The 18,717-nt window shown below is 40.2% G+C and overlaps 1 protein-coding gene across 2 annotated transcripts in view; it reads right to left on the bottom strand.

Annotated features, from left to right (window-relative positions):
* Positions 1-2,078: 2,078 nt before the first annotated feature.
* LOC142109664 (integrator complex subunit 2-like) overlaps positions 2,079-18,717 on the bottom strand; it is a 71,215-nt gene continuing 54,576 nt past the window's right edge. For both annotated transcript variants that reach the window (XM_075193729.1, XM_075193730.1), the window contains exons 15-24: positions 17,812-17,916; positions 17,527-17,691; positions 16,561-16,762; positions 15,659-15,784; positions 15,371-15,575; positions 15,098-15,283; positions 13,289-13,396; positions 6,747-6,852; positions 5,828-6,004; positions 2,079-2,267 (exon numbers count right to left, since the gene is read on the bottom strand). In XM_075193729.1, coding sequence (XP_075049830.1) covers positions 2,101-2,267; positions 5,828-6,004; positions 6,747-6,852; positions 13,289-13,396; positions 15,098-15,283; positions 15,371-15,575; positions 15,659-15,784; positions 16,561-16,762; positions 17,527-17,691; positions 17,812-17,916 — 1,547 coding nt within the window. In that variant the 3' untranslated portion in view covers positions 2,079-2,100. The remainder of the gene's footprint in view (positions 2,268-5,827; positions 6,005-6,746; positions 6,853-13,288; positions 13,397-15,097; positions 15,284-15,370; positions 15,576-15,658; positions 15,785-16,560; positions 16,763-17,526; positions 17,692-17,811; positions 17,917-18,717) is intronic.

Here is an 18,717-nt window from a genome sequence, read left to right as displayed (position 1 = left end):
CTGTGTATGCTGAAAGAAATTCTAACTCTTTATAAATTAATGTTTGTTGAGCATTTAAAACACATTATAATTGATTGTGTCTGTCACGTAGACAGTAAATGCACGTCCTTAGTGGAGATGTTACTAGTACGGATTATTTGCTTGCTTCTCTAACTCATCCTTCCTGCTCTTGGAATACCAACTTTCCATCTGCTTAATCTTCTTTCTCTGCTTCTGTCACATATTCCACTTCCACGATCTGTCAGGGTCCTCAAGGTATGTTTCTCCATAGTAAGAATGACCATTTTGTGAAATAAATTCAGCCAAGCAATATGTGGATACAACAAACTTAGGCAAAGAATTTTATCATCACTGCTTTAGATGAAGGTAAATACACTGCATGTGTTACTTTGGCCTAGTGTCCATAGGTTTTATAACAAAAGCTGCATTAGGACGGATTTACAAATACACAGATACATGACATTTGTTTGTTTCCCACTACATTAAATCAGTTTATAAAACAGTACATGAAACAAAGTGAGATGAGAACAGCTTGCACAATAAACTGTTCTCTAAATAGGAAACAAATCGTTACAGACCGTTAAACTAAAAAACTTTTCATTAGAAATTGTATTCTTTATAACAACTAAAAATGAACAATTTTAAAGTAAATGAGCTGTAAAACTATAGTGTGTGTTATTATGAAGTCATGGTAATCATGCACATTATTTATATATTTTACTTCTGTTTACCCTATTCAGCACAGATAAAAAAAAATTAAATACAAAATATTAGACAAAAATAAAGTCATCTTACAGTTATTCACTCTTCTTTTAGATCTTGGAAAATGGGAAGACATTTGTGAACACCATCATTTGTCTAACAATGATAAAAGTCATTTCAGCATTAACATGTTTATAGTGATGAACACCACATATCCTGTCCTTTTATGTAGAGGACAAAAAGCTTTAAACATATGAACTGTCATGCATAGGCTATAGCTGTAAATAGGTTTGGTCATGCAAGATCAATGTTTTCAGTTCCCTGATCAATCTTAAGTTTTTTTCACAGATTCTGATGTAGGGCTTGTCTTTTGTCTTCTTTTTATCTGATCAGACCCACAAAACATTTTTTTGTTTTGTTTGTTTTTCTAACATATACTTTATTTTAGAATATATATACGGTTTCCTTTTGATGAAAATGTTGAACAGCACTAGGCAATGGCCACTTAGCTTCCCTGAAGTATGTGACTGTAGCACAATGGTTCTCAAACCAATTATCAGAGAACATAAATAAGATATTCTACATACCACTGACCAAGGATTAGATTAAACCATATTCACTAGTTAGCAAATAAAATATATATATATATATATATATATATATATATATATATATATATATATATATATATATATATATATATATATATATATATATATATTATTTTTATTTAACAGGGGTGAAGAGGTTGAAATATTGGAATCCTAAAAATGTAAACAATATTTGTTGGGACGTATCCATGGTTGCATTCAAAAACGGTATTTATATACAGTAAATAAAGCAACCTCAGTGGATAGTTAATATTAAATATTTATACACAAATGCTTTCTGATTAGAATACAAATTCTCAACTCCTTAAAGAACATATACAAAGAGTTTCATTGTAAACTGGCTGATGTAGCAGTGATTTTAGACAACCCACTCATATCCATCTGTATCCCCATGTAACAAATGGTTGTCCCGCCAAGATTAAGAGACTTTTTTGGGAATTTTTTAAGTATGATTTTGCACTTTGTATTTTCACATATTGTATCATTTGATTTTGGTGAATACATTACTGCATCCATTTACCCAGCAGTGTGTTAGGCTTATTGAAATATAAATGAATCTGCAGCATTTTCTTTTAAATTTAGGCCTCTGTATACCATTTTAGACTGTACAGCTGACATGGTACTTGTAGATATTTGACTATCCAAACCTACAGAAAGTTCAGGGTTTTATGTTGCCATTATGCGTGGCGTCGTCACCAAGCCTTACTGCATTTTCTGTGCATGTCTCTTTCTACACTGTCAAATCTGATACAGATAAACAATGGATAGAACTAAATTATCAGATTATTTACACTCCAGTAACACTCATGTTAATTATCTCAATGATGGTACTTTCAACTCGTTGACAAAGCTGTACATCTGGATCTAAACTCTCTGGGTCCTTTGTAGAAGATATCGGCAATGGGAAAAGAGTGAATGCGCTGGCAAGTTCCTTCTCTTTAAGTTGCTGCAGGCCTGTTCGACGTAAAAAAAAAAAAAAAAAGCATTACTCAAAGTGGACATGAAGTGACTCTCCATACAAAGCCATTCTGTCTCCAGTACAATTTTAAATAAGGACTGGGCAAACTGATCACCCTTGTACACTGCTAGTCCCTTGGTGCCTCAAATTGGGTCCTTTACCAATTCACAAAACACATTCAATACCTTGCAAAATGTTAAGTTATATTATGTTAACATTTTTTTTAATTTGTGGCATGAAGGTTCAGTTAAAGAAGTCTTATTTTGGACAGGTATCAAATATTCTTGACTAATAAAGACAGTCTACTTTTCCAATAACCAGCAAACCTTTAAAAGCATCAGTGTGTGCACCAGCTTTGGCCTCCCAACCCTATAGATGTCTGCACGTGGGTAAGAGGGGCAGTTAACATTACTATTTGGCAGCCCAGCTTGGGAAGTACGTCCTATGGAACATCCCAAGCTCAACAAGAACTTGGACTTTGATTGAAAAGGAAAGTTTTGGTACTTCATAGGTCTCCTCTGGCTCCCCTGGCCCAGCCGCCTGCAGACAGCTCTTTACCACCCAGTTCTTAGGCTGGGTACACACTACTGAAAATTTCTGCAGATGAAAGATATAGTTAACAATTCTACAAAGGACTTAAGGAAAAAAAAATTGGCCCAATCAGCCTGTTGATTCATGTGTACACACAAAATATGTTTTACCTTCAATGTGTGCTCTTCATCTGTCAGAGCAATCGGCTGAAAAGATCAATACTCTGCTCACTCCAAAGAGATCTATGGACACTGCCAGTTGCGAGTGCATACACAATGCAGAATTGGAACGACATTGTTCCATCGTTGAATGGGATTTTAGTTTAAGAATCAAATTAAACAATATGATGAGATTATGAATGATAATTGTTCGTTGTTGCAGTGTACACACTAATGAGATATTGGGCCAAACAGTCATTTATCGTTTAATTGGCCTGATAACCAGATTAAAACACTGTAGTGTGTACCCAGCCTTACAGTTGAGAGCAGATGCTGTAAAGGCTGCTCAACAGACGGCTCATTCCTCCAAATATGGTTGCAATGAGCCAAGTAGCAATGTTCTGGTTGGAGCTCAGAAATTTCTCATCCACCCTATTACATCTCGATATCCCCCTTCCACCAAGGTTCTTCCTCCTTCTGCTTAGAGTTCCGACAGCCACCAAGTACCAGGACAAGCTGTTTAGACATATCGTCTCAGCAGCCACTTGCCAAATAGCCACAGACTGGCAGCAATCTTAAGCTCTAGACATAGAGTAAGTCATGAACAGAATCTGTCACATATATAAAATATAATGTATGGCTAGTATTCTCTGTAACACTTCTAAATCTTTCAGCAAGGTTTGGGAAACCTTGGAGTCATACTTCCATATAAACCTCCCCTTCTCAGTCTAAATTGAGTAATCTACTAGGTCCAGTACACCTGGCTCCATCCCCTCCCATACCTACCATCACCCCTTCAGGCCACACCGCCGCCGTCAACCAACCTCTACTCTTTATTTGTTCCTTACTACCACTTTTGATTGTGGTTTCATGATTTTATTTTTCTCCAAAATCTGTTTTGATTGAGATCAGTAGCTCGTAAAGAGTAGATATAACATCAATCACTCTGTGGGGTCTATGCATCAAGCAATAACGTACTTAAAAGATGCGGAAATGGCCATTTCCCATCTTTTAAGGAAGTTTGCTATGTATTAACTGCCTAGCAGAGGAGATTTCATAGACGGCTGACACCGTGCAGTATCGCAGTCCCCATAGATTACTATGGGGACTGCGATGTTCTGAAATGCATGAAGCTTTGCATTGCACGGACAGGTAACGCCATCTCAGAATGGCGTTACCTGTCATTTCCTATTGCATTCTGCTGAAGCCTCTCTGGCTTCACAGAATCCGGTACAGTGGAAGTGCTGTGCGCATGTGCACAGCACTTCCTCCTGTCACCGGCAGCGCTAAGCTGCCGGTAAGCAGGAAAAAAAGTTTGCTGTATAGATGTCACTTCGCCGGAGCTCCCAGAGTAGCCCCGGCATGGTGCATCTAAGTGGTACCTAAATATGCATCACTGCGATGTGCAGTGATGCATATTTAGCTGTACCGCATCTTAATAAACATACAGGGGTCTATGCATCAATAAGTGCTCACTTTATTTTCTTGTAGTTGTTGTTCTTAACTTACCTTCTAATAGTAACACCTTCCTCACATATGGTCCAGCACTTAGAGAGGTTTTTAAACATGTACTAAAATAAAGAAACCTCTAAACAAGCTGGCTGAGTGAATGAGTGACCAAGATCTTCTTGTTTTTATGCACTAAAACAGGTTGCATGGCTCAAAAGACTAAAAGTGCATGTTGCATGATCACATACACTATATGGACAAAAGTATTTGGCCACACCTGTTAATTATTGAATTGAGGTGTTTCAATCAGACCCGTTGCCAGAGGTGTATAAAATCAAACACTTAGCCATGCAGTCTCCATTTGAAAAAAATTGTGATACAAAATGGGACGTTCTGAAGAGCTCAGCTGAACTGTTATCGCTGCAAAAGGGGGACCAACTCCATATTAAAGTATATGTATTTGAATACAATGTCATTACAGTCCCTGTTGATGTAATGGTCAAGTGTCCGAATACTTTTGTCCATATAGTATATATATATCCAAGTACCCCCACTCCCCCCCCTTCCTGTGCGGTAAGCTTTGTTCAGGAATGGATTCCTTTATGTACTCACAGCTGCTTAACGTTTGCAAGAGTATATGTAATAAAAATGCTAGTGAGGAAAACCTAAGATTTCAATAAGCACTAAGTTTAGAAAAATTAAGGTAGGAGTTTTGATCGCTTTGTATTTTATCTTTTTCTAAAAGCACAAAAGATGGAACGATATAAAGGGGACGCTTTTCTTCCGCAGTCTCCAATTGGATTCTTTCACTTCCAAATGCAGAAAAGAGAGCAAGAAACACATACAAATCAAAAAGACACTAGTGTGCACATATCCTACCTCACTACTGTATATTGGTCACTTTCATCCCATGTAGAAGGCAGCCCTTCTCAATTGCCATATGATAAATTGTTTTGTATTCTAGAAGTTCTGAGCCTTATCTCGTCTCTGGTAACCATGACTCACTCCCACCTACAAGACTTCTCCCGTGCTGCTCCCAACTTATAGAATTCTCTACCCCACTCAATCAGACTTTCCCACAGCCTTCAAATCTTTAGATGCTCTCTGAAAGCCCATCTCTTTTTAAAGGTGACCTTATCCTCAATACCACTATTCACACTAATGTACCCATAAAATTATCCCAATCTCCACTCAGACACATTTACTCCTCTTTTTTCAGCCATGCCCTCTTCCACTTAGAATGTAAGCTCTCTAATAAGCAGGGTCCTTCATACCCTTTGTTTTCATGTCTGCATTTGTTTTGTCTGCCTTGTATGCCCTTGTTTTATGCATGTACTGTTTTCCCTACTGTATGGCGCTGCGGAGTACTGTGACGCCTTACATATCTACGATAATAATAAGTTTCAATTTCTACTTACGTGTAATAATTGGGTCAACATCTCTGGTCTGAGTGGCCACATTTGACGCACAAACCTGCCCAATCTGTATGAGTAGCGACATGATGTCCTCATATAATGGAGGGAAGACTTGGCAGAACGATACCAAGCAAAGCAATGTTGGCATGAAAAATATGTAACGCTTGGCCTGAGTTAATACTGCAAAAAGAAGAAAAAATTAAAACTATCATCACAAGTTTGCTAGAAGGTATTTACCCACACTCATTTAATTCACAACACCTAGGTGGGTTGCTAAGAAAAAAAAACCCCCAAAAAACCAAAAGCAATAGGTAGTATACCAGTGAGGGATAGTGTTGATTTGAAAGACTATGAGGTCTATAGAGAATTTTTTCAAACAATCTTCTAATGTGTAGCAATTGGATAGAAGACTCTCGTATACATCCAAGGCGATGATCATATGATCATAGAAGATTGTTTGAAAAAATTTTCTATAGACCTCATATACAAAAGCGATAGGAGGGAGAGTGACACCGCAATGTCTATAGAAGAAACGGAAGAACTGTCTGATTCAACACTACTTTTTGTAGGAATTTGACTTTGGAAAGGACTTCCGTTATCTGGATTAGATGAGTCTGATTTTCATATTCTATCCACTGTTCGATTTATATGCATATGCCTATGAAAGGGAAGCGCTACTTACTGGTTGATTTATATGCATAGGTCTATGAAAGGGAAGCGCTAAATTATTCCTCAACCTATTGATATCATCTCATTTGCTATTTTTACATACTTTGGGGTATTGTATGTTAAGAGTAATAATAGCTGCATCCCTTATTTAGAGCGCCCGTTAGAAACTGTTACTTTCTGTTTTTTATCAGCACTGTATTAAACCATAAACTATGACAATCAACATTGTTATGTTAAATATACAAAAATTTACCTGTGAGCAGGGTCCCCATTACATTAATGGCCAGACGAGCCATGCTAAGAGATTTGGGCAATGCATACTGAATGCACAAATGTGAAAGAAGTTGGATTGCAAATATCTGCAGACATAAAATAAATGTCGGTTATCTTACATCGGCTACAAATGACTAAACCAAACACTATCCAAACTTGTATTATATATTATATTCACAATCATCTACAGGCTGTAAATAAATCATATACATTTGTCAGTAAGTAAACCTCTTCTATGTAGAATTGTTTCAGTGTTCCAAAATTGAGTCTAATTTCTAAGTCTGTGCTGGTTTCCAGAGTAGAATACTCACTGGAAATGAATAGGCACAGGACAAATATAACTAAACCTATCTAATAACTCCCATCCGGTTAAGGGCAACACGGTTTGTTTATTGATCTACGCATCACTGCACAATGGATAAGGCACTCAGTTGCTGATGTCTCGCTCTCCTGAATGAACAGCTAGTCCAGACATGGTTAGTTATAGAATGGTATAGAATGATTTCATTGCCATGTGTTTTTTTCTTAAATAGATGTATGAATTATTTTGCAGTTACTGGCAATAAAACAGGACTTTCATACTCATGATAAATCCGTTTTCGCCGATTCCATCTGGGGGACACTGCTACCATGGGGATGAGAGAGTGAAGGTGAAGTTGGCACTTAACAGGTTAACTGTGTTAATGCATCAATGCTGACAAACTCCTCCCCCCTCTGCAACCCACTGTAGCCTCATCAGTCCAAATATAAAGCCGTAAGGAAGGGGAGTCAACCAACCAGAGAACAAACAGCAGAAGAGAGGGAACGCAGTGTCCCCCAGATGGAATCAGTGAAACGGATTTATCTGGAGTATAAAAATCCTCTTTTCTCTTTCATCCTATCTGGGGGACACTGCTACCATGGGGACAGTCTAAAGCAGTCCCATTAAGAGGGGACCGCTCTGACAGCCCGGCACATAGAGCACTACTGCCAAAAGCAGTGCCCACTGACACACATACGTTGAATTGCTAAAATTTGGTAAAAGTATGGACCGGGGACCAAGTGGCTGCCCTGCACAACTGGTCAGCTAAGGCCCCATTTCGAGCAGCCCAGGACGCCCCCACTGAACGGGAAGAATGGGCTACAATACGATCTGCCACAGGCCGGTTAGCATTGATACAAGCCTGCTTAATAGTAGAAGTAAACCACCTAGCAATCAATTTATTAGAGGCCGACCACCCTTGTTTTGAGGAGTCAAACAAAATAAATAATGAATCCGTGCAGCGAATCTTTGATGTCCTCTTGCCATAAAGTCTTAGAGCCCTAACCACATCCAGGAACTCCATAGAACCTGTCCCTGAAAACCGTTGGCCACCCGTGAATACCGGAAACACTATTTATTGGTTCACATGAAAGCTGAAAACCACCTTTGGTAGGAAAGCAGGAACTGTTCTGAGAACCGACCTATCATAGTGAAAGATGAGATATGGTTCACGACTTGAGAGAGCACCCAATTCGGAAACTCTACAAGCCGATGCAATAGCTAATAGAAATACAACTTTCATAGTCAAGAACCGTAATTCTGCAGTGTGTAACGGTTCAAAAGGAGGTCCTTGAAGCATATTAAGCACCAGGTTAAGAAACCAGGGTGCCTTGGTGGAACATATGAAGGTTGGATATGCAGGACTCCTTCCAAGAAGGTTCCGACATTGAGAATGTCTGCCAAGCGCAGGTGAAAATACCCTGAAAGGGCCGATATCTGTACTTTTAATGAACCTAGACGAAGGCCCGCATCCAGGCCATCCCAGAGAAAAGCCAGAAAAAGTGGAGGACGAAAAGCAGCAGAGTGGCATGGTCGGCTCTCACACCATCTAATGTAGGTTCGCCAGATGCGGTGGTAAATACGAGCCAAAACTGGTTTTCTAGAAAGAATGAGGGTATTCACTAATCGCGGAGAGAAACCTCTGGACATCCACAGCCATGCCATTAAATTGAACCGAGGCAAGTCCTGATGTGTGAATGGCCCTTGCTGAAGAAGGTCTACTCGAAGAGGTAACTTCAGACGCGGAGCTACCAGTTGCCCCAAACTCGCTGTGGCCTAGCAGGAGCCGCTAGTATGACTGGGAGCCCCATTTGCTTTACTCATCGAAGGATGCAGGGAATCATAGGGACGGGAGGAAAGAGGTACCCCAACCTGAAGTCCCATGGCATCGTCATTACGTCGATGGCCACCACAAAGGGGTCTCTTGCTCGAGAGCAAAACTATGGTACCTTCCTGTTGTGAAGTGATGCCATTAAGTACAGATCCGGGATACCCCATCGTAGGAACAGAGACTGGAAGACCTTTGGATGGAGTGACCACTCGCCCGGCAATATCACATGCCGACTGAGATAGTCTGCTACCCAGTTTTGGATTCCTGGTATAAGAATTGCTGGGATAGCAGGAACGTGGGTTTCTGCCCAGGTCAAGATCTGAGCCGCCACCCTCGTTGCTCCTGCGCTTCTGGTGCCCCCATCTGTTGACATAAGGTACTGCCGTCGCATTGACGGACTGGGTGCCCGTGAAGTATCACCTGGGCCCTCTGTAAGGCCATTAGCATGGCTTTTCATTCCAGAATGTTGATGGGGAGAGAAATATTCCGAGCGGTCTAGCATCCCTGTAGTCATAAAATGAAGTACCACAGCCCCCATTCTGTCAGGCTGGCGTCTGTGGTTACCAAGATCCAGGACCATGGGGCAAAGGACCTTCCTATTGTCAGATTGTCCTGGACCATCCACCCTCTGAGTGAAGCTTTCGCCTCTGGTGACAATTGTATCAGTTGCCCCTCTAATTTCAGGTGGGATCCTGACCACTTCGTTAAGAGGTCCCATTGGAAGCAGCACGAATGAAGTCGACCATAAGGAATGGTCTCGAAAGTCGCTACCATCTTAATAGACGCATGCATAAGTGGACCGATGAACTGTGACAGGTCATAACCCGAGCAGTCCGGTTCCTCAGGGATTGAGATTTGTCCTCTGGAAGGAAAACCTTTTGATTGTTGGTATCCATGATTAGGTAATTTTCTGGCACGGAATCAAATGGGAATTTTCACGATTTATGAGCCATTCATGCATCTCCAGGATCCTGATCGTGAGGACCAGGTGCTGATTTAGAAGGAGAGCTGAGGCGGCTTTGATGAGCAGCTCTTCCAGATAGGGCACTATCTGTACTCCTCTGGAAAGAAGAAATGCTGCCATTATTTTTGTAAACACTCTTGGTGCTGTCGAGAGGCCAACTGGGAAAGCTCTGAATTGGTAGTGAGATAGCCCCACCGTGAATCTTAGGGGGGGCCCCGATGAGTCTTCCAGATAGGTATGTGAAGGTAGGCATCTTTGATGTCTATAGAAGCAATGAATTCATCTGGTTCCAGTCTATTGATGACTGACCTGAGCTGAGGGATTCCCTTCGAAACCTGACCACCCGCAGGTGCAGGTTTAACTGCTTTAGATTTAGAACAGGTTGGAACGAACTATCCGGCTTTGGGACCAGAGAGAGACTGGAGTAGAACCCTGTCTTTTTTTTGGTGTTACGGAACCTGATGGATGAATCCGGCGGAAAGAGAGGCAACACATATAAGCATTGCCTCTTTCTTTCGAGGGTCGCAGGGCAAGCTGGTTGCGAAGAACCGAAGAGGGGCCAGACCTCAGAGGTCCATCATGTATTCTCTCATCATGATACCCCAAATCAAACAGTCTTCTGAGGAGGCTGACCACTGATCTCTGAACAGTAGCAGACGTCCACCTTCTCCCACAGCCGCGAGGAGGGGAGGGAGACCGTCAAACTGACTGTTTGTCCGGAAGCATGGGAGAGGGACGTTTCGAGGAGGAGGAAGACCTACCTCAATACGAGATTGTCCTCTTGAGGCCGAAGGTCTCGGTCTGTGTGTCTGTCCCCGGCCAGAGGAGCCCCCACGAAAGGACTGTCTAAATGAACCAAACCTTGGTGCCCCAGGTTTTGGGATATTTACTAGGAGGAAGCTGCTTATGCCTCCTGTGGCCTGACAAATTTCCAGGTTCCAGACCAAATAATACTCTCCATGAATAAGAGAGTGATTCTAAAGTCTTTTTGGATTCAGTGTCCCCATCTCAGGACCTGAGCCATAAAGTTCTCCTGGCTGCTACTGCGGTTGCAGAAATAGATGAATAAATGGAGACTGCATTCTGGGCGGGCTCATATAAGCATCCAGAATCCTCCTTGAGATGCAGGGTGAGGGTAAGAAATTCTGCTAATTGGTCAGCCCATGTTTCCACAGCCCTGGAAACCCATGCCGATGGAAACATAGGTCTGAATTAAGTACCTGCCGCAGTGTAGATAGATTTTAAAAATCCCTCTATCTTGCGGTCAGTATTATCCTGCAGGGAGGCTATGCCTGGGATAGGGCGTGTGATGTGGCGTGCTCAGTGAATCAACCGTTGGAACCAGTTCCCAACGGTTGAGGTTCTCCTCAATTAATGGATATAAAGCCAGATACCTTCGAAGAACAGTAAATTTCCGCACTGGTTGTTTCCAGAATGCTTCTGCTATTTCCTTAAGTTCCACTGATGGAGGAAAGCGGATCACACGTCTCCTAGATTTTTTTAAAGAGACTTTGATCTGATGTTCTAGTCTCTTGTAGATCCAGAATACCTAAATGTCTGACAAACTGCTACCACCAAATCGTCAATCTCTCTAAATCAGAGAGGGTCAGAAGGGGTTAGTGGATCGGTGTGGCTTATTTTTGGTTAAGAGTCTTGGCACATCCAAGAAACTGTTTAACCTATCAAGTCCTCTAACTAGGGAAGCTGACCAAGACAGTTCTCCTGTAGGAGGGTCTTGTGAGGTGAGGACAGATGGAGCCCCAGCCTCTCCTAAGTCTATGGACTCTGCGATCCCCGTAGTCCTGCCTGTTACAAGAGGGTCAATTGCTACTGAGGTAGAGGGGAGAACCACCGCAACGCTGGAATCTCTGTTGGTTTAGATAGCAGCTTTACAAATGTCTCAACCCCCCTGTGTCAGGGCATTTGCCCATGCTGGCATTTCCAGTAGTGGTGGAGCACTAACCTGAGCCTGCATGGCCAAGGTACCCCCAGGTCCTGTAGTCCAATTGGTAACTTATCTTTACACTTGGAACACATATTTTGCCCAAGGTGCCTTTCCCTTATCAGACATTTTTTTAAGGGAACAGTATAACAGTAATAGAATGAAATACAGAAAAATCACTCAGAAACAAACAGAGAAATACCAGCTAGTCTATGAGTCAAAAATTAGTATCCCGGTAAGATTATGTGTTAGTGCAATTAGTATTCTATATTTTAATAAAAATGCTATGGTAACAACAATTTAATTTCAATATATCCCTATACCCCTGTAATAGAGATATAAGAAAAAGTGGTACTTAGCCTTCCAATCAGGCTAAGATGTCTTTTGGAGCAGGAGAGATCTGTCAGCAGCTCTGTGTCCCTGATAAATGGCTGCTGCTTTTTTTCCCGGGCAGTTATTTTGGCGCCCTTGGAATGGTTCAACTGCTACAGACCCTTTTCCTGCTCCTCCAGTATTTCCTGCTGGCAAAAGGCAATCTGCTGCATCTATGATATGCAGCAGTTGCTTGTAATAGATTCCTGGTGGCCGTCTTTGTTTGTGTACAAATGCACCCCCTCCTTTGCTTAGGAGGGGACTTGGTGCATTCCAAAATGGCAGTACCCCACGTTCCGATTACCGGTGCTCTTTGAGATTTTTAGTAGAGCCGGTATAGTGGTCCTTGATCAGTGTGGCAGCGAGTTTTGTAAGTGAATGCTCTGTATTAGAACAGAGCAAACTTGACCAATACTGAAAAGGCTACAGTGGGTTGCAGAGGAGAGGGGGTTGTCAACATTGATACATTAACAAAATTAACCTGTTAAGTGCCAACTGCACCTCCACTCTGACAACCCCATGGTAGCAGTGTCCCCCAAATAGGATGAAAGGGAAATAACAATTTTATTATTTCTGTATGAATATGGTGACATTCAGTAATTCTATATATAATACGAGTACATGTTGGAAAAGGTATAGGACTGAATACTTTTTCATACTTCTTGCAGCCTGGAAATTATATTTATTAGAACAGGAATATTAATTTGTGAGCCACACCTTATTAATCATAAACAGTGCATAAAGCGATTAAAATGCGAGTGGCATGCAGAGTGTAGAGTTACAAAAAAGAGAAGGAAGAGGGTGCGTCATCTTCTAGGATATAATAAAAGATCTGACTATATGCAAGATACAGAACTAATTTTGCTTTATGTGCTCTACATTCAGGTGAATGGAATAGTTACATTTGGGTAGCTGAAGTGCCTTATTTTCTACTGTGTAAAGAGAAATAAAACATCCAAATCAGTATAGGCTATCAGAGTCAATACTGAAAAGAATGCAGCAATGGTTACTATAGCCTAATGGGAAAAGTAAAACAGATTGCTGCCTCTTTACCCTATACCTGAAGCTATTGCAATATATGAACTCTAAAAGACTGAGATAACATAAGTGACCTGTTTCTCCAGTTCAGGCTGAGCTATGAGTTCAGGGATAAAATCCAGACAGATGTGCATCGATGGGATTCCTGCAACAGTCAGAGGCAGCAGCTGGCACGGATAACCCTGAGGGAAAAAGCAAGAATCCCAGGAAATCATTAAACCCTTTATCTTGTTCTACTGACCAGACCCATTTCCACACATTTGTAATCTGTAAACTTCACAGAGAATAACTGATTTTTCACTCTTCCACAAGTTGCATTTATTTTCCTGTGACAAAGAAGGCTCTCTTTTGGTAGCATGCTGCAATAAATATATTTCATTTTATTTTAATAAGCAGGAAAACGAAAGGGAAGAAAAATCAGTTTTACCACAAGTTAAATTCAAAACATGTCTGCATGAATTGTGGCCAGCTATAAACATTAATAAGTATTCCTGAGAGTGAGCATGCCGTATAATGTCAGGAGCACGCTCACTGTAGTCCCGACAAAAATGTCCGACATCATATCCCAGCTTTGAAGACAGTAATCTTGCTGGCTCAGAATAATCTACATGACCGAGCCCACACAGACGGCTAATCTAAATGATGGGTAATACATTTATGACAAAGGGATAAAGGGGCACAGTTTCAGAATTGGTTTTATCAATTAGGCATGTGTGCTAATAATTGTACATTATAATTCGGGTCTAACTATTTATTGTTATATTTCAAAACTGCATTACAGGTACATCTTAATAAGCTAAATTTGCCCCAAGTAGAGGAATACCAAATATGTACCTAATAAATATTTGATAAAGGGAGAAACAGGATTGTATCTTATTTGCATGCTTTTTCCTTCACCAAAGGGGACCTTCAAGGATCACAGGGGCTGCCACTTGGTCTATAGTCAGAACCTATAAATCCAATTTACACTGGATCTATTAATAACCTGCACAGCAGCTACTGTAAGACACATTGTCTGGGTCCATTGGTGCAAGTTTACAGAGGAGACCCAATTCAGATTTTAGGTGCTTTTCCCCACCCAGCATACCACCTAAGGTGTTTATTCTTCTTTACAAAAGGGAAATCCTATGATGTCACAGACATGCGCTCCCCAATAGTGACATTAAGCTTTCCGCCACAGCAGGGTCCAGCAATGGTGGGACATTGTTAACAGTGTAGTCTACTGCATTTAATGGCAAGTTATAAACTGAATCTCCAAAATGGCAGTTACTAAACGTCCTATCAGTAAGAAAGGTTACATTAGCAAAGCATAGACCCTAGCATAAATAATACTTTGCAATAATCATATACTTTTCATAGCAAAAGATAAGCACTACCCTAACCATTGCCTGCATGCATTACCTAGAATTGCTAACATTTTACAATGATTTCCAGAGACACATTGCTGCCTAGAAATTGCTGTCTAAAATTGACCCTAGTCTCTGTTTGTCTGTGCGAGTGTGTATCTATATTAGGGAATTTAGACTGTAAGCCCCAATGGGGCAGGGACTGATGTGAATGAGTTCTCTGTACAGCGCTGCGGAATTAGTGGCGCTATATAAATAAATGATGATGATGCCTAGTACTTACTAGGTGCTCTGCAATCCTCATCTGAACTGACATTTACTACTATTTAAATCAGATTATAAAGCTCAGAGAATAAGAATGATTGTAAGAACTGCAGCATGTATGCAGAATGATAGTAATGTTACTATGCAGTTGCTGTGCAATAAAAAAATAGGGACATTTCTAGGCACAGGAATAAATCTGTTAAACAAGGGAATGTTTTTGAAAATAATGAACAGTTTAGATCTGCTTAAGTCAAAAAAAAATGTGATACATACCTGAAAATGAACAAGTTTAGCAATGTTTGGGTCTGCTATGAACATCTGATGGAGCAGACAACAGATTAGACACTGTACTTCCCGGAGGTTGCAAAGTAGACTCTCTTCTCCTTCCAGCTGCTCCCGATTCTTTTCCTCCTCTGAAGGAAGACAAATCTCCAGCAAGATCTGCACTGCGGCACTATCCTAATATTGAAAAATCCAACATTGAAGTTTGTTTCTCACAAGGGTAGTGTTCAGCACGTTAGACTGTCACATGCCTTTACTAGTTACCTGGGCTGAAAGTAGAGCATTTTTTAGTTCTTCTCTAGTAACCTCCATCGTTTCTGCCTGTCCTGCTAGAGCTGCCATTGCATTACTAGGTGATGGTTTAATATCCTGATCCGCAGTCTCTTTCAGATACGAGTTCAGGTAAGCTTTGGAAGCTAAAAGATAGCCATTCAGCATGTGGAGGGTGATATCCATCAGTGGTGGGCACCTGCCAACAGAAAAGAACCAAGGTAGTAAACCAAACAGAACATTCTATCCATGCCTTTAGCAGAAATGCAGACATAAACTAACCTCAGAACTCGTGCATCACACCTTAGAACAATTAAAGGGTCAATCATGAGATCATTCTGTGTATACTTATGCTGCCGAGCCAGTTTTAGAGAAGGCTGCAATGCATTTACAGTCATCACCCACAACCTGCAAATTAGAAAAGGTGACAAATTGATATCATAAATAATCTTGCTGCAGTAGCAAATAAAAACAAGAGTAAATTGGGTGACACATTCATGTATTAAATTATCTGCTTTAGTCTTCTGAATTGGAATAAAATTAATATAATAAAAAGCTCCAGAGTGGTGACTGCTGAAAATTCACTTTACAAATTCTATTCAGACAGAAAACCAACTTACAGTTGTCAAGTTGATTAGTAAATCAGTTAAATTTATGAATACATTTTAGAAACTTTAAACCCTTAGGGGGGTATTCAATTGACGGCGGGATCGCCGAAAATCCCGCGCTCAAAGAATATTACCGTTAATACGGTAATCCTGCGCGTAAATACCATTAATACGGTAATTTACTCGCTGGATTTCAGCTCGCAATCCAGCGAGTAAATTACCGTATTAACGGTAATATTCTTTGAGCGTGGGATTTTTGGCGATCCCGCCGTCAATTGAATACCCTCCTTAGTGTTGTGTGTAAGTGTGGTCTTCCACCATAAAATAGCAGAAAAACAACTATATTCGACACGCCATCCTATCATCAATAGGGGGATATTTTTAGTGGGTGCAGTTCGCCTCTAGATCAGCAATACAAAGAATGAGCCATTTCAGCAATTTCCAGGACAAATGCACTTTTCATAAATAGACATGGATGGAATTTTAATTTAACCACTAAATAAGCATAGCTGCTTTCAAATATTTCAATCCTATTTCAAGGCCAGCAAGTTCTAAATAAAATTAAATGGGTCCTACCTTCTTGGCATAACAGTGTTCAAGGTCATCCATAGCTTGTTGATGGTCTGAAGGATCCTGCGTGGAGCACCGACATTCAGGAGTTCGCTCATATTGGCAGTGAGAACTTCTGCATACGGGATTAGGTCACTGGCACTAAGCAAAGTCAAGTGCTCTAGAATTTGCATCACCAGAGTGTGGCTGCTTTGAAGCAGTAAAAATGCTTAAACAAAAATAAAAACATATTTCTAAAAGAGGAATATCTCCACTATTTTGAAACAGCCAAAGGTAAAATACAAGGATTGTAAAAAAAGCACACTTTCTTTTCATCTGCTTAGTCTACAGATGTAATGATATACAGTGTCTGCTATATAAGCTATCTCTTTTTTTTTTTTTTTAAACCTTCATTATTTAACAAAAATATATAACAAAAAATAATGACATTTAACAAGTTTACAATTTTCCAGTTTTACAATTGTATGTCCTGTGGTCGTCATGTGCGACATTAGAAAAAATTGCAATATTTTGATGTTACAGTGTTTGTGTCCTTTGTTATCTTGTGCATACAGTTATATGCAGCCACCACATACCTTCCACAGAGAATATAAGAAACTATTCGGGAATATCAATTACTAAATCCCAATAATGTACTTATTAATCCAACACCCCCATATACTATAATGTTTAAAAATATTGCCCATGTGCTTGTAAATAAACTTTCACCTCTGGGAATTTTCTACTTTGACCTTGTATAGATTATCATCTTTCCCCAGAATAGCATCCCAAGACAACGCACCACAGCCAAGGGGTGAAGTACAGAACTATAGAAAGCACCACCTTAAGGAGACCTATGGGAAAGAGCTGTCAGCTCAGAGACCACAAGGCCAAAACAGCATATAAGGAGAAGAATGATCTTCAGGCAAGAACACATAAAGGGAACAGTAAGAAGGGGCTAATAACACACACAGTGACATTTGTCCAGCTTACCGTCCTGCAGCTGTTTGGGAGAATGACTTTTGGCAGAGTTTGTCAGCAGCATCCTACGTAAGAGAGCATCTGTCCCAGTGATTTCCTCCTCACATATCCAGTCATCCACTATGCACAGATGAGGGTAGTTAGTGGCAAGTAGGCGCAGAAGAGCAGAGTGTAAGCCTAGAGAAGAGCAACACATTAACATTTGGTGAATATAAGTTAAGACATATCAAAATTTATATTACTAATTATATAAATTCCCATGTTATACCCAAAAACCCAGAGCAATCCGTCCCTTACCTCCAAGTTCTTGCTGTAGGTCCTGTGCCTGTCTAATAAGGTATTTTATTGGAATCTGGTCCATTAATGATGAAGAGTAAGACTTGGGTTTCTTTTGCATAGCTGCTGTAATTCCAACACAAATAAAAGATTTTAGGTAATCATGTTTTGTATGGGTTTCTTTCTCAGAACAATAACCGCTTCCCAAATACAATAATGAGCACAATGTCAACCGTTTCTCTCTTTACAGTTGTAGACCGGCTCAGTGAATGAAAATAGTAAAAGCCATCATCTTATTTTATTAATATGGTGCCACAAAAGCCGCAGCGCTGGACAATCAATAAAAAATAAAACAGAACAAATACAACTATGGGACAATACAAACATTAGCCATTCTTTGCTACGAGACCTTTCTTTTCAGAAAGATTATGTTGGTCAACATGTATATGCACACTGAGTACATACAAAAATGCCCATGAAACTGATTTGACTACATTACACTATATCACATTTAACAATATGTACACACCTGCATGTAAAACCACCACAAACATTTGTATTTCGAAGACTAAAGACTTGCTTATGGCCAAAACTCTTCATGGTTCCAAAGACTTACTACTTTGCATGATTATAGAAAATTAATTATATGGAAAACAAAATATATCAACTTTTGGAAGAAAAAAAAAAAAAAAAAAGCATGGTCTAAAATGTACAAAATAAAGCCTCTTGGTTAAACGTGGCCCTCAGATTCAATGAAGTGCCCACTGCCATATCAACAAGTCAACATCAGTAGTTTTGAAGTGAGTAGTACAAGAAGCTATTCATACTACTCCATTGTGATTTGCCGGTGGAGACTGGGTATAAATGGGACTGCAAGCTACGAAAACATTATAGAGAAGAATCTGCATGAAAGAAGGTTGGTGCTAC

The sequence above is a fragment of the Mixophyes fleayi genome (genome assembly GCF_038048845.1).
Source record: "Mixophyes fleayi isolate aMixFle1 chromosome 2 unlocalized genomic scaffold, aMixFle1.hap1 SUPER_2_unloc_6, whole genome shotgun sequence".
Classification (NCBI taxonomy): Eukaryota; Metazoa; Chordata; class Amphibia; order Anura; family Limnodynastidae; genus Mixophyes; species Mixophyes fleayi.
Note: the sequence above shows the minus strand (reverse complement) of the source record. Positions and strands in the feature narration are given on the sequence as shown.